Source organism: Periplaneta americana, chromosome 12 (assembly GCF_040183065.1).
Source record: "Periplaneta americana isolate PAMFEO1 chromosome 12, P.americana_PAMFEO1_priV1, whole genome shotgun sequence".
In the NCBI taxonomy this organism is placed as follows: Eukaryota; Metazoa; Arthropoda; class Insecta; order Blattodea; family Blattidae; genus Periplaneta; species Periplaneta americana.
The window spans coordinates 149,197,771-149,211,591 of record NC_091128.1 but is presented as its reverse complement, the minus strand read 5'-3'; the positions used below and the strand labels follow the sequence as shown (position 1 = coordinate 149,211,591).

The 13,821-nt window shown below is 37.6% G+C and overlaps 1 protein-coding gene across 8 annotated transcripts in view; it reads left to right on the top strand.

Moving 5' to 3' along the window:
* Nucleotides 1-13,821, top strand: part of Trpgamma (Transient receptor potential cation channel gamma) — a 663,689-nt gene that overhangs the window by 516,281 nt on the left and 133,587 nt on the right. For all 8 annotated transcript variants that reach the window (XM_069842256.1, XM_069842254.1, XM_069842252.1 and 5 more), the window contains one exon: nt 8,401-8,543. In XM_069842256.1, the coding sequence (XP_069698357.1) occupies nt 8,401-8,543 (143 nt within the window). The remainder of the gene's footprint in view (nt 1-8,400; nt 8,544-13,821) is intronic.

Here is a 13,821-nt window from a genome sequence, read left to right as displayed (position 1 = left end):
GTAGAAAGACATTGAACTTCCTCATATACTTCGTATTCACCATGTTCCCTTAATCTATTAGCAATTATTGAGCGGACTGTGTTATGTCTGTCAATTCGCAGTAATTCGCCCTGAGGGCAGAACCCTAGCACGTGGGGTAAAGTTCCATGCTCATTGCTTCTCCTGCAATGGTTACTGCTAAGGCTTCTACCGGGGAGAGATCTAACTGCGATGACATTGTAAAAATTTACAATTCGCAGGGAAACATTTTGCAGAACAGTAAGTGCCGGTAGTCAGGACTGGCTGCCTCTTCAAGAGTGCTCCTTCGTTCTCAAGCCGTCTTGTTTCTCTCTTCCTCCCAGCGAGAAACTAGAAACTTGGCTTGACATTTTAATTGATGCTTAAATGTAACTTAGTAGGACGTGGAGTGATGGATTAAATCTCGATTCTGTTCTTAGAGTTGTCGATAAAAAGTTGCCCTCCTAATTGATTAACCCCTTTTCTGTTATAAACTACAGTATGTCAGGTCTTAAAGGACACTTTTCCATACCTAATTGCTGGAAATAGCGTTGCGATAATCAAGGTAACAAATCTGAAGGGTGAAGTCTAAAAGCGATCAGTCACATTTTGCTAATTTGATTACGCGTTGTTGAATGAGAGCTTAATGATAGACTATGTAAACTATACGTTTCTGTTTAAAAATTTTTTTACGGAAATACCGTACAAAAATGGACCTCTTTCTTATTCGAGAAGCTTTTAGGGGTCTGCGCCAACTTTAGGGACTCATGCGGTCACGTTCTACGTTGAGCTTCACTGCGCTTTATACAGGGACATCATTTTATTTTTACTAACATTTTTAATATTAACTGTCTATACCTCTGGATCAACGCCGTTTGTTTTACCCCCTTCCACGACTGTAGTTCGATGATACTGGCGTGATATACAAACAAATCACTTTACTAGGTATAGGAGGGAAGAAAAGTAGTTCATCCATTTACGTAAACTAGGAAATATCACGATTTTGAGTTTGATAATTTTCATTAGGTTTTTGTTTAATCAAAATACAGTACAGTATTAACAGTGAGTGTTTTTACTCACGAACTGAGCTGTCCATGCGGACGTATTCATTATGCAGTGTCTATTTTATTTTATTGGTTTATTTTACGACGCTTTATCAACATCTAGGTTATTTAGCGTCTGAATGAAATTAAGGTGATAATGGCGGTGAAATGAGTTCGGGGTCCAGCACCGAAAGTTACCCAGCATTTGCTCGTATTGGGTTGAGGGAAAACCACGGAAAAAACCTCAACCAGGTAACTTGCTCCGACCGGGATTCGAACCCGGGCCACCTGGTTTCGCGGCCAGTCGTGCTGACCGTTACTCCACAGGTGTGGACTGCAGTGTCTATTATACTGTCTACAGCACATTAGCATACACTATAGACAATGAAGTTGAATTGAAAAATAATCAAATATGGATATTTAAACACTTTTTTGAAAATGGTGGCCGTTAATTTCGATACAGGCTTCAGTTCTAATGTGCATGTTATTGCACCTAATTCCAATTACCAGTTTCGTCCTTCGTACCAGTAACTCATGTTGAAATATTATGTCTGTACCTACTCTATAAAAGAGTACCTTACTTACTGTAAATTCAATCTTCACTTCTGCCCGATCCGAAAAGATAAAATTACTCAGGGAAGCTATCTACTGTCCGTCCAAGTGTTATGTCGCAGGGTCGTAGAAAGGGGGAAAATCACGTGACAGTTAATTACTTAACGAGACCCTTTTATTTAACTTATCTTAAACAGTTGTATAATATTACGTAGACGTCCAATTCCTAACAGAAATTAATGTTTTCAGAAAAGAGCTAAGACAGCCCAGCCACTAGCCTTTACAGAGAAGCGAATAGAAGCGGGTGGGGGAAACCATGTCCCATAGGCAAATAGACGCAGTACCTGTGCGAAAATGATTCAATATGGAAAGCTCTTTCGTCACTGGAAAATGCGAACATATTTTTGAAACGTACTGTTTACTGTCACCGTAAGGCTACTATGACTGTATATGCGGCCTTGGTTCTGTGTGGAGGACGATTGAACTTCATTAGTAGAAGAGGTGGGAGTGAAGTACATTAAAAAAACTCAGGTACAATAAATAAAATGATGTCCCTGTACAAAGTTATTCTGTGAAGATATAGCATGAAGTTGCTAATCGTTGCGTTTTTCACCGGTGTCAAGGACTGTAATTAAGTGTGTGCATATGTGTGTATTGGAATGTGTTAGAGGACAGTTTGAAACTACTTAGAACTTTCAGATTTGCTACGAAATTGCTTTACAACTCACGATGTAAGTATTCCACGTTTACATTATATTTCTTAAGGTACGTTTTCCACTGTAAAAGAAGAAAGAAGTTTCGCAACTAAATAACAAAGAGATGAACTTTTTATGCTGGATGTAGGTTCCGTTTAAAACCCTCCACCACAAAGCATTTAAACCATTTTATTCCTGCAGGCTCAAAGTATTACGTGTCTCTGCAAGAGCTTGAATTTTTGTTATCATTATTCACCACATGGTTTGGACATAGTTGTCCGTTTCAACTCCGCATAATTTGTTCCGTTGTATTTTATGTGGTCGTTCCAACCTTCCTTCTCCTTGCTTTATTTGTACCGCTTCGGTTATTGATTGGCTCTTCCAATTATCATCCTTTCAACATAAACTTCCAAATTTGTTCTATATAATTCGTATGACTGATATAGTTACCGCGTTTGGCTCTTCAGCCTTTTCCTCTAAAAATATTTAAGTCTATTTGCTGCACCCATTTTAGCTGATTTTAGCATCCTAAATGTGCAACAATATTATATTGTATGTAAAGCATTACATGACACATTCCTATTATAAATTTGCGGAGGATTTGGCATTTTGTCTAACCTCTAAGATGGTGTCTCAAGAAAGAGAAATAATTTAACTTATCTTCAGAGTATTATTTCCTGAATAGGCCTATCATAAATGTGGCTGATTTTAGCATCCTAAATATGCAGCAATATTATATTGTATATAAAGCATTACTTGACACATTCCTATTATAAATTTTCGGAGGATTTGGCATTTTGTCTAACCTCTAAGATGGTGTCTCAAGAAAGAGAAATAATTTAACTTATCTTCAGAGTATTATTTCCTGGATAGGCCTCTCATACATGTAGCTGATTTTAGCATCCTAAATGTGCAGCAATATTATATTGTATGTAAAGCATTACTTGACACATTCCTATTATAAATTTTCGGAGGATTTGGCATTTTGTCTAACCTCTGAGATGATGTCTCAAGAAAGAGAAATAATTCAACTTATCTTCAAAGTATTATTTCCTGGATAGACCTATCATAAATGTAGCTGATTTTAGCATCCTAAATATGCAGCAATATTATATTGTATGTAAAGCATTACTTGACACATTCCTATTATAAATTTTCGGAGGATTTGGCATTTTGTCTAACCTCTGAGATGGTGTCTCAAGAAAGAGAAATAATTTAACTTATCTTCAGAGTATTATTTCCTGGATAGGCCTCTCATAAATGTAGCTGATTTTAGCATCCTAAATGTGCAGCAATATTATATTGTATGTAAAGCATTACTTGACACATTCCTATTATAAATTTTCGGAGGATTTGGCATTTTGTCTAACCTCTGAGATGATGTCTCAAGAAAATGAAATAATTCAACTTATCTTCAAAGTATTATTTCCTGGATAGGCCTCTCATACATGTAGCTGATTTTAGCATTCCAAATGTGCAGCAATATTATATTGTATGTAAGGCATTACTTGACACATTCCTATTATAAATTTTCGGGGGATTTGGCATTTTGTCTAACCTCTGAGATGATGTCTCAAGAAAGAGAAATAATTCAACTTATCTCCAAAGTATTATTTCCTGGATAGGCCTCTCATACATGTAGCTGATTTTAGCATCCTAAATGTGCAGCAATATTATATTGTATGTAAGGCATTACTTGACACATTCCTATTATAAATTTTCGGGGGATTTGGCATTTTGTCTAACCTCTGAGATGATGTCTCAAGAAAGAGAAATAATTCAACTTATCTCCAAAGTATTATTTCCTGGTTAGGCCTATCATAAATGTAGCTGATTTTAGCATCCTAAATGTGCAGCAATATTATATTGAATGTAAAGCATTACATGACACATTCCTATTATAAATTTTCGGAGGATTTGGCAATTTGTCTAACCTCTGAGATGATGTCTCAAGAAAGAGAAATAATTTAACTTATCTTCAGAGTATTATTTCCTGGATAGGCCTCTCATAAATGTAGCTGATTTTAGCATCCTAAATGTGCAGCAATATTATATTGAATGTAAAGCATCACATGACACATTCCTATTATAAATTTTTGGAGGATTTGGCATTTTGTCTAACCTCTGAGATGGTGTCTCAAGAAAGAGAAATAATTTAACTTATCTTCAGAGTATTATTTCCTGGATAGGCCTATCATAAATGTAGCTGATTTTAGCATTCCAAATGTGCAGCAATATTATATTGTATGTAAAGCATTACTTGACACATTCCTATTATAAATTTTCGGGGCATTTGGCATTTTGTCTAACCCCTGAGATCGTGTTTCAAGAAAGAGATATAGCCTAATTCAACTTATCTTCAAAGTATTATTTCCTGGATAGGCTTATCATAAATGTAACAACTTAAACACATTTCTTATTTTTACTTTCTCATCATATGAAGAATGAAAAATTCTATTGAGTTATTGCAAAAAAGATCTATAACAATATATCCAGGAAAACACACAAGTTTCACATCAATGCCATAGAAAAGTGACTACGCGAATATTATTCGTGTCTTAATAGACAGCGACTTTTCCTGAACGATTGGTCGAATTTTTATTTATATCCTATATATAAAAGTCATTTTATCCGGGAATCTTAAGATTTTCTTTCGTGATTTTTTGCATCAACTGGTCTTCATTTCACCGGCATTAGCAACCTAAACAATGCTTTATTCACATCAGTGAATTAAAATTTTTCAAATCGCTCTCTCCATGACAATCAACATATTAGCAACAATAAAATCTATACATGCTTTCTTTTAAGACTTTTTCAAAAACATCACATTACAAAGAAAAAGCCTACAATTTAAAATTAAATTTAGATACCAGTAAAATATAAAATATTGTATAGCACACGGGAGTGAACAGATTTTATACGTTCGTTGAAATAGTTATCATTATTCTTAGACTATTATTATTATTATTATTATTATTATTATTATTATTATTATTATTATTATTATGTAACAGTGCAGGATAAAAAATGTAGTACCGTATGACATGAAAGTATTATGTAATTAAAACTTCTTATAATTATAAATTTTCAATAAATTGTATAAGCTCATCAACTTACGCAGAAAATTCCAAATAATAATTTGGAACAAAAAATCAAATCTTGAGTATTTTTTATTTGACCTCTGATCTCACCTTAAGGGCTAGTGTCTTTGGCTACAAAATCTGATGATGGAAGAGTGGAACAGAGAAAAATTCTCTCCTGCACCAGGATTTGAACCCTGGTTTTTTAGCTTCACGTGCTGACGCTCTATCCACTAAGCCACACCGGATTCCCATCCCGATGTCGGATCGAATCCTCTCAGTTTAAGTTCCACCTCTTGGGTTTCCTCTAATGGCCTACCCTCATGTACTGCGTCATAGATGTATGGCAGTTGGCACAATGTCCACACATGTGCAGAGGTGCACTCGTATTTCGGTACATCGTAATATATGATATGCGGAAAATAATCACTTAGTGATTTAAGACGGCGCTTATTCCGTCGGATCCCGGCCACTTAGTCACTCATAACGAGTGCACCTCTGCACATGTGTGGACATTGTGCCACTGTCATACATATATGACGCAGTGCATGAGGGTAGGCCACTAGAGGGAACCCAAGAGGTGGAACTTAAATTGAGAGGATTCAATCCGACATCGGGATGGAAATCCGGTGTGGCTTAGTGGATAGTGCGTCAGCACGTAGAGCTGAAAACCCGGGTTCAAAACCCGGTGTCGGAGAGAAGTTTTCTCTGTTACAGTATTCCATCATCATATAATGACGCAGAATTTCTGCACTAAAATAGCATATGTACTTCGGTACATCGTAATATATGATATGCGGAAAATAATCATCTTGTGATTTAAGACGGCGCTTATTCCGTCGGATCCCGGCCACTTAGTCACTCATAACGAGAGCACCTCTGCACACGTGTGGACATTGTGCTGTCATACATCTATGAGGGTAGGCCATTAGAGGGAACCCAAGAGGTGGAACTTAAACTGAAACGATTCGATCCGACATCGGGATGGGAATCCGGTGTGGCTTAGTGGATAGAGCGTCAGCACGTAGAGCTGAAAACCCAGGTTCAAATCCCTGTGCCGGAGAGAATTTTTCTCTGTTCCACTCTTCCGTCACCATATAATGACGCAGAATTTCTGCACTGAAATATCATATTATGTACTTCGGTACATCGTAATAAAATGAATCTAACTGGCTGGGTTTTAGAGACCTAGAACTGGGATGGATTCTTGCATTTAGATTTCCATCGGTTCGTTGCTCACTTTCCAATGCGATTATTGTTCCAGTCCGATGTGACTCCGGCGGCATTCATGAATCCGATGCTGACAGGTTGGTTATCGTACTTCAGCCTTGACGTCCCCAGAAGAGTACCTTATAATCAGGCAGCGCATTTTCGTTCCCAAACAAGTTAGGGAAGTTATCGATTAGTATATCCTGGAGTTTCAGGGTTCAATAAGAAGGGAAGCGATCCATACAACTCATTGCAGTATGTAAACTTTGCTCAGATTCTTTCTGGGAGCACCATTTCCTAACTTGGTGGCATTGCATGGCCTTCGTGTTTACTCCATTTGACAGCTTCAGATTTTTTCTTATTGGAATATTAGAAAGAAAGGGACTTCTTTGAATAATACTTCAGAGTTTAAGGACAAGATTCATAGTGAAGTTGACATCATTGATCTGGAGTTACAGGTTCGTGTCATGTCAGCTGCAGTTCTGTACATTACACCTGAAGGATGTAATTTTTAAAGAGCTACTTCAGTTGTTCTGCAAGTAAAGCAAATGCTAGAATTTAGTAAATCTACAGGAACATCATTTTATTTTTACTAAAATTTTAATATTAATCTGGCTATATCTTTGGATTAAAAGTCTAGAACCGGAAACACCGCTTGCTCCCCCTTCCAAGACTAGAGTTCGATGATACTGCTGTAAAATACAAATCACTTCACTAGGTACAGGAGGGAAGAAAAGTATTTCATCCATTTACGTAAACTAGGAAATATCGCTATTTTGAGTTTGATAATTTTCATTAGGTTTTTATTTAATCAAAATACACTACTGTATTAACACTTAGTGTTTTCACTCATGAATTGAACTATCCATTCGGACGTATTAATTATGCTGGGTATATTGTACTGTTACAGCACATTGGCGTACAATATAGAGAATGAAGTTAAATTAAAAAATAATCATAATACGGATATTTAAACACATTTTTGAAAATGGTGGCCATTCATTTCGATACAGGCTCCAGTTCTTTTATGCATATTATCGCACTATAGACTATTGTACCTAATTCCAACTACCAGTTTCGTCCTTCGTACGAGTAACTCATGTTGAAATAATTCTATGCCTACTTTATAAAAGAGTACCTTACGTACTGTAAATTTAATCTTCACTTCTGCCCGATCCGAAAAGATAAAATTACTCAGACATTCTATCTACTGTCCGTCCAAGTGGTTTTGTCGCAGGGTCGTAGAAAGGGGGGGTAAATCACGTGACAGTTAATTACTTAACTAGGCCTTTTTATTTAAGTTATTTTAAACAGTTATATAATATTACGTAGACGTCCAATTCCTAACAGAAATTAATGTTTTTAGAAAAGAGCTAAGACAGCCCAGGTACTAGACTTTACAGAGGGGCGAACAGAAGCAGGTGGGGGAAACCGGGACGCGACGTAAGCAAACGGACGACAGTACCTGTGCGAAAATAATATTCAATATTAAAAGCTCTTTCGTCGCTGGAAAACGCGAACATATTTCTGGAACGTATTATACTCACTAACTCAGTACTGCATACACGGTCTTGGTTCTGTGTGGAGAACGGTTGTAAGTGTACTAGTAGAGGGGGTGGGAGTGAAGTACATTAAAAAACTCAGGTACAATAAAAATTGAAGTAAAAATAAAATGATGTCTCTGTATACGTTGCTTACATACACTTTTGATTCAATGTAAAATATTTTATTTCCCTTTAAAAAATAGTTCACTTGTACTATCCGGAACATTATAAAATGTGATTGTATCGACCAGTGATTATATGTACTTTTATTTTTTTGTAGAGTTGGGAAGCTCTGCCGCCAGATACCGCCACGTTCACACCGGACATCACTCCGCTCATCCTGGCAGCACATCGAGACAACTACGAGATCATCAAGATCCTTCTGGACCGAGGTGCCACCCTGCCCATGCCCCACGACGTCAGGTAAGAAGCAATGCCTGTCTTCCTTTATGGTGTTTTCTAAAAAAATTAGTTAAATGGTATGATGTTTACGGGCGGACGAATGGACATTTCCCTGTTGATCTAGGAAGCAGTAACTTATGAGTAAATTCCTCAGGAAACAGAGTTATACTACGTCCACGAAGTCTCTAACACAGGGTTGCAAAACTGAACCCTAGTTGTGGCATTCGTCACAAGCCGGATTACGTCATTTATCCCTTCCCTCAATCAGAATATTCCGAATCTCACCGGAACGGTGGACAACAATGACGTCACACTGCAGCGAATTAGGAACAAAACTGCTGGAAGGATTGATGGATGTCATGGCGACTGTATAAGTTGTTGTCTGTGCTACACTAGCAAAATTTTGCGAAATTTCCGTACTGCCATCTCGTTCAAAGAAAAGAGAGCATAAACAATTTATTTCTTGAACCGGCAGTAATAACTGGTCCGTTGACATGTTCGCTCATAAGCCATTAACATATTATTTTACGTTGTGCTCATTACAAACAATACAGCAGAACTAAAGCAGAACACACCGCCATGACACAACAGTGCACGATGTCATTCGTCTGCTAATTCCCGCCCAATACAAGAACCAATCAGATTCAATGATGGCGGCTGATGGAGACTGCCACCACCTCTGCAAGCTGATGGCACCGGTGCGACACCGGTGGAGCATCAATGACGTCATCGGTGGAATTTGGAACACCGTGATGCCATCGGATTGCTCACCGGTGAGATTCGGAATACGCTCAATACCACGGGTCACTCACATTATAAGGTAAAGTGGGTTTGTATTCACTGTATAGCGGTGGAATTCAACGCAATGTCTTTTGGAAAATACCAGTTTCAAGATCAATGGAAAAATTAATACTTCTCTATTCAAAACCATCACAAAACATGTAAAAGTCCTGTGTTTGGTTTTACGTAAGTATGTGAGCAAATATTCTTCAAAAAAGAGCGATGATCGGTTTAAATTAACGGATACACATCTGATATACCTTAGGCATTGTAGCCTAATATAACGAAAATTGGGAACCAAAAAAATGCAGAGATTTGGCGCACGTTACAGTTGAAGCTGTAAGTTAATTGTAAAGCGTCCTTAAATTAAAACGTTAAAAGTGTTACAAATTGTTAAGAAAAAGTAATTTACCTTAATGACATTAAGGTATAATATCTTTCTCAACAATTTTTAACACTTTTAACGTTTTAATTTAAGGAAGTTTTACAGTTTTAACGCAAGAAGGAAACATGTAAGAGTTATCAGTTATGCAAAAGCCATGGAGTCAATGATAAGCTAGAAGGGGAAGCCTTTATTTGTGATCAATGGATTCAAATTTAGACATCATTAGGATCTACGGAACAATATTTCGCGTTGAGCATGCTGCATGAAATCTTGTAAATGTTTCATAAAATTAAGTGTTAAAAATGAAATCATTGAAAGCAATCAAGAACACAACCACAACAAACCAGACAAAGTGTTAATCAACAGTATGGGCAGAATTTGTAGCAACAACAATGAGAACGACTAATGGCTGCGAGCAGGGGCGGCTCTTGGGGTAGTGCCAGTGTGCCATGGCACCATCAATGAAATAAACAAAAAATTATATCCAAAAAAGCAGTTGTAATAGTTTATTTATACACATTTGATTCGTATTTCATTTGAACGAGCGCGCGCACAGATCGGGACGCACTCTTGCAGCGTTTTTCCGAACGTTGGAGCCACTTCGGTGTGGCACTGCCTGCGTCCATATAACACTGTACAAAAGGCTACTGATTCTAGTTTATACGCGTTTCTTATGGCAGACACTGAGCCGAATTCAATTTGACTCAATAGTTAACATTCCGCCCGCTAGAGCACAGTAATGCAGAAATTTCACTAGATGGCAGGGTTGTTGAAAACGTTAGGAAGGGAACCATCAACCGCAGACTTGCACGAAAACACAAGTTAAAGTTCCTCGCCAAATGTTAATGTAATGTTGCCAATTCAAAACTAATGTACATAACTTGGATTTGAATGTGTAAATTATTATCCATTTAACTATATTGAATGCAGAGATAGTCATGGTTCTTTTTATAAAGATAAAATATTTTTTTCATATTATATAAAACTGTTTGTTAATGTTGTGTAATATTTGTTTTATTTTGCGGCAACTAAATATCGCTACACTGTTGCTATAGTATTGATGCTTCTGTTAACGATATATGAGTTCTGTGCAGGACATGAACATGTGTTATTTAGGCCGCTGCCTTGGATTTATCGGCCTGTTAAATAAAGTGCAAACGTGTTTGTTTATTATCTATATTACTGTTTATCTCGTGTATTTTTGCCAGTAATTTTACTAGTTATAAAACTTATTTGTATTTGACTAACAATACTGTGAAAGTTTTGCATTATCTATATCTGTAAATTTCGTTATTTGTTTCGGAAATGTTATTGTAACTGTTACTAGATGCATTATTAACTGTACACCTGGTAAAATAGCTGGTTTAATTAATGTATTTTATTTAACATAATGCAAACGTTAGCTGCGATTATCAATTTCACTAGGGTAATTTGCGTACAACCTTTTTTCATTTTTGGCACCACCACCAGAATGCCTCACCGGCCGCCACTGGCTGAGAGTCATTTCATTCGAAACGTAATAGTCTGTTTTATATTGCTCACCCAAACATTTACCATTTTATAGAAGTTTTGAAAGAAATACAAAGCGACACGTACTTAAAACTGCGTACTGACAGAGCTCTGCCATTTAAACAGGCAAGGGGGGAGAAAGAAGCTTTTATTCGTAAAAACATGATTGATTTGCAGCAAGGTCATATAACAAGATTGGATTTCATCCGGAATCTCTCATTTAGGTTGCAACCAATACGTTGGTACGTTTGTAATTTTATGGTGAAAATGCAACTTGTGAATTTTAATACATTTTATGGTGAAAAATGATACTACCAACATTGTATGGTGAAGATGTCACAAACGACATTTTTAACCTACCTGTAACGTTTAAATTGGTGATGTTACAGCCAGTCCTAAGTTTGTAAAATGGGAAGGGACGCAACTGAAGTATGACCCAAAAAATATAGGGACGCAACTGATGTATGACCCAAAAAATATAGGGACGCAACTGATGTATGACCCAAAAAATATAGGGACGCAACTGATGTACGACCCAAAAATATAGGGACGCAACTGACGTATAAAACTGACCGCGGGCCGCAATCGCCTGTCCCCGGTTCTCGCAGTATATGATGAAACGTCTATAGAAACATGTTCTCTCCATGTAATTCGGTTTCCCAGTCATTTCCCATAGCATTTGTTATTGTCCCTGAAGAATCTCTGTATATTAAATGGGATGTTAAGTAAGGAATTCACAATGGGAGCTTAGGAATCGAAGAGCATACACCGAGCAGCAGGCCTACCAATAAAGGACTTTACGTTATGCAGGGCGCATTGCCAAAATTCCTCCTACTTTAAAGCGTTTAATAAAAGAACAGACTAATTCTAGTGTTAAAAAAAGCCCGTAATAAATAACCGATTGCACCGCCCGGAACATGGGAACGGCCACCGAGAAGGCTATTGCAGAGAGGAAGCACTATCCAATCTTTTATTCAAGTCGTTTCGGAGTACGACAGTCATCTGTTTTAAGACGTCTGCCACTAGAAGACCGGGATTTAAGTGTTACTGGTTTCCATCTGGATACGATATTGCCTGCCCTCTAACGAATGCAAATGTTTTGAGTTAGCAGACAACTTGGTGTTCTGGCACTCTGGGGAATAGGACTTCGAAGACCATAAAACTTTCGTTGCACTATTCCCGCTAATTGCATGGTCTCGTATTCTAATACGCCTCTACCACACAGAACTCAACTGCAAGTGCATTTCTATCACAACGTACTGCTGTAATCAAATCCAGGGTCATAAAATGTAATTATATGATAGAGATTTACTATCTGCCTGAATCTGCGCCCCTCAATGCTATTGTCATAGAAGATTAACGAATTCAAAAGACTCCAACTTCATTCAAATTCTTCAATTTTCGTTTGCAGCTCGTGGATCTTAAAACTCCATACGACGAAAGCTTTAAACCGGGAATGTCAAGGACACTGACAAGTTTATGAATTGTTATCTATCAGAGTGCACTTTGCGAGCGCTATGATTTGAGTGAGCTTAAGAGAAATCATCAGTCAAGGGTGTACGTTGTACAGAGAATAAGTTACTCCAGCTGAAATGTAAAGTTAATAGGCTATTAGGTTAGATCTATGCATTAGCCCTACTAGATCATTTATTAAGGCAATTTATGTTTCGGATATCATTGTAAATAATATTTCTTTGATCTTTTTTTATTTATTTTATTTTAGTAGGTTATTTTACGACGCTTTATCAATAGCTTAGGTTATTTAGCGTCTGAATGAGATGAAGGTGATAATGCCGGTGAGGAAAGGTGAGGTAAGGAAAGAAGAAAGGTAAGGAATAAAGAAAGAGAGGAAGGGAGGGAGGCGAGGGGAGGAAGAAAGAAGGGAAGTAAGGGGAAAAGGAGGGGAAGGGAGGGGAGGGAGATGAGTAGAGAAGGCGAGGGAGGGGGAGAGAGAGAGAGAGAGTACATTATTTCGCATAAATGCATTTCAGCGCACCGTGTCATTCTTTCTGCGTAGGCTATCTTAAGTTGCTTGTCGAATTATGTCTGCACTGGAAATCTGTTCTCAAATTGTGCAAGAGGACCTTCCTTGGTGGTAAAGATACTCCAATCGTGATGCTAGTCATTATTTATGTACGTCTTGTTCTAAGGTTAAACAAGAATAGTTCGAATATGTTCTTTACTCTAATATAGGCCTAAATACGCGAGGACAATTGTTCTGAAGTGTGGACAGTAAGCTTACATGCAGACACGTTTTTGTGATGAGAAACTAGGTCGGTGAACTGCCAGCCGTCTTCTTTCCCTTCCATCGTGCTAAGGTGGTGTAGAAGCCTGAAAAGAGAGAAGGGTTTATCGAATTCCTGCACTTCAATATCTGCAGTTCGGTCCAGGCTCGGTGTGTTTGTTTTCGTGCACTGTTCTCACTTTACTATGAAAGAAAGCCGTACAGAATCACAGCCATACCTTCCCAGGGCTGTCCACGTTCATGGTTAATGCATCGGTAATGTCACTCACTCACTTTACTTTTTCTTCCACTTGTCAATCCTGAAGTAAGTTATATCGATCTTACCGAAGACTGTTGTCCAAATGTCTTCAAGGAACTGCTTCACCATAATATGTGATCCT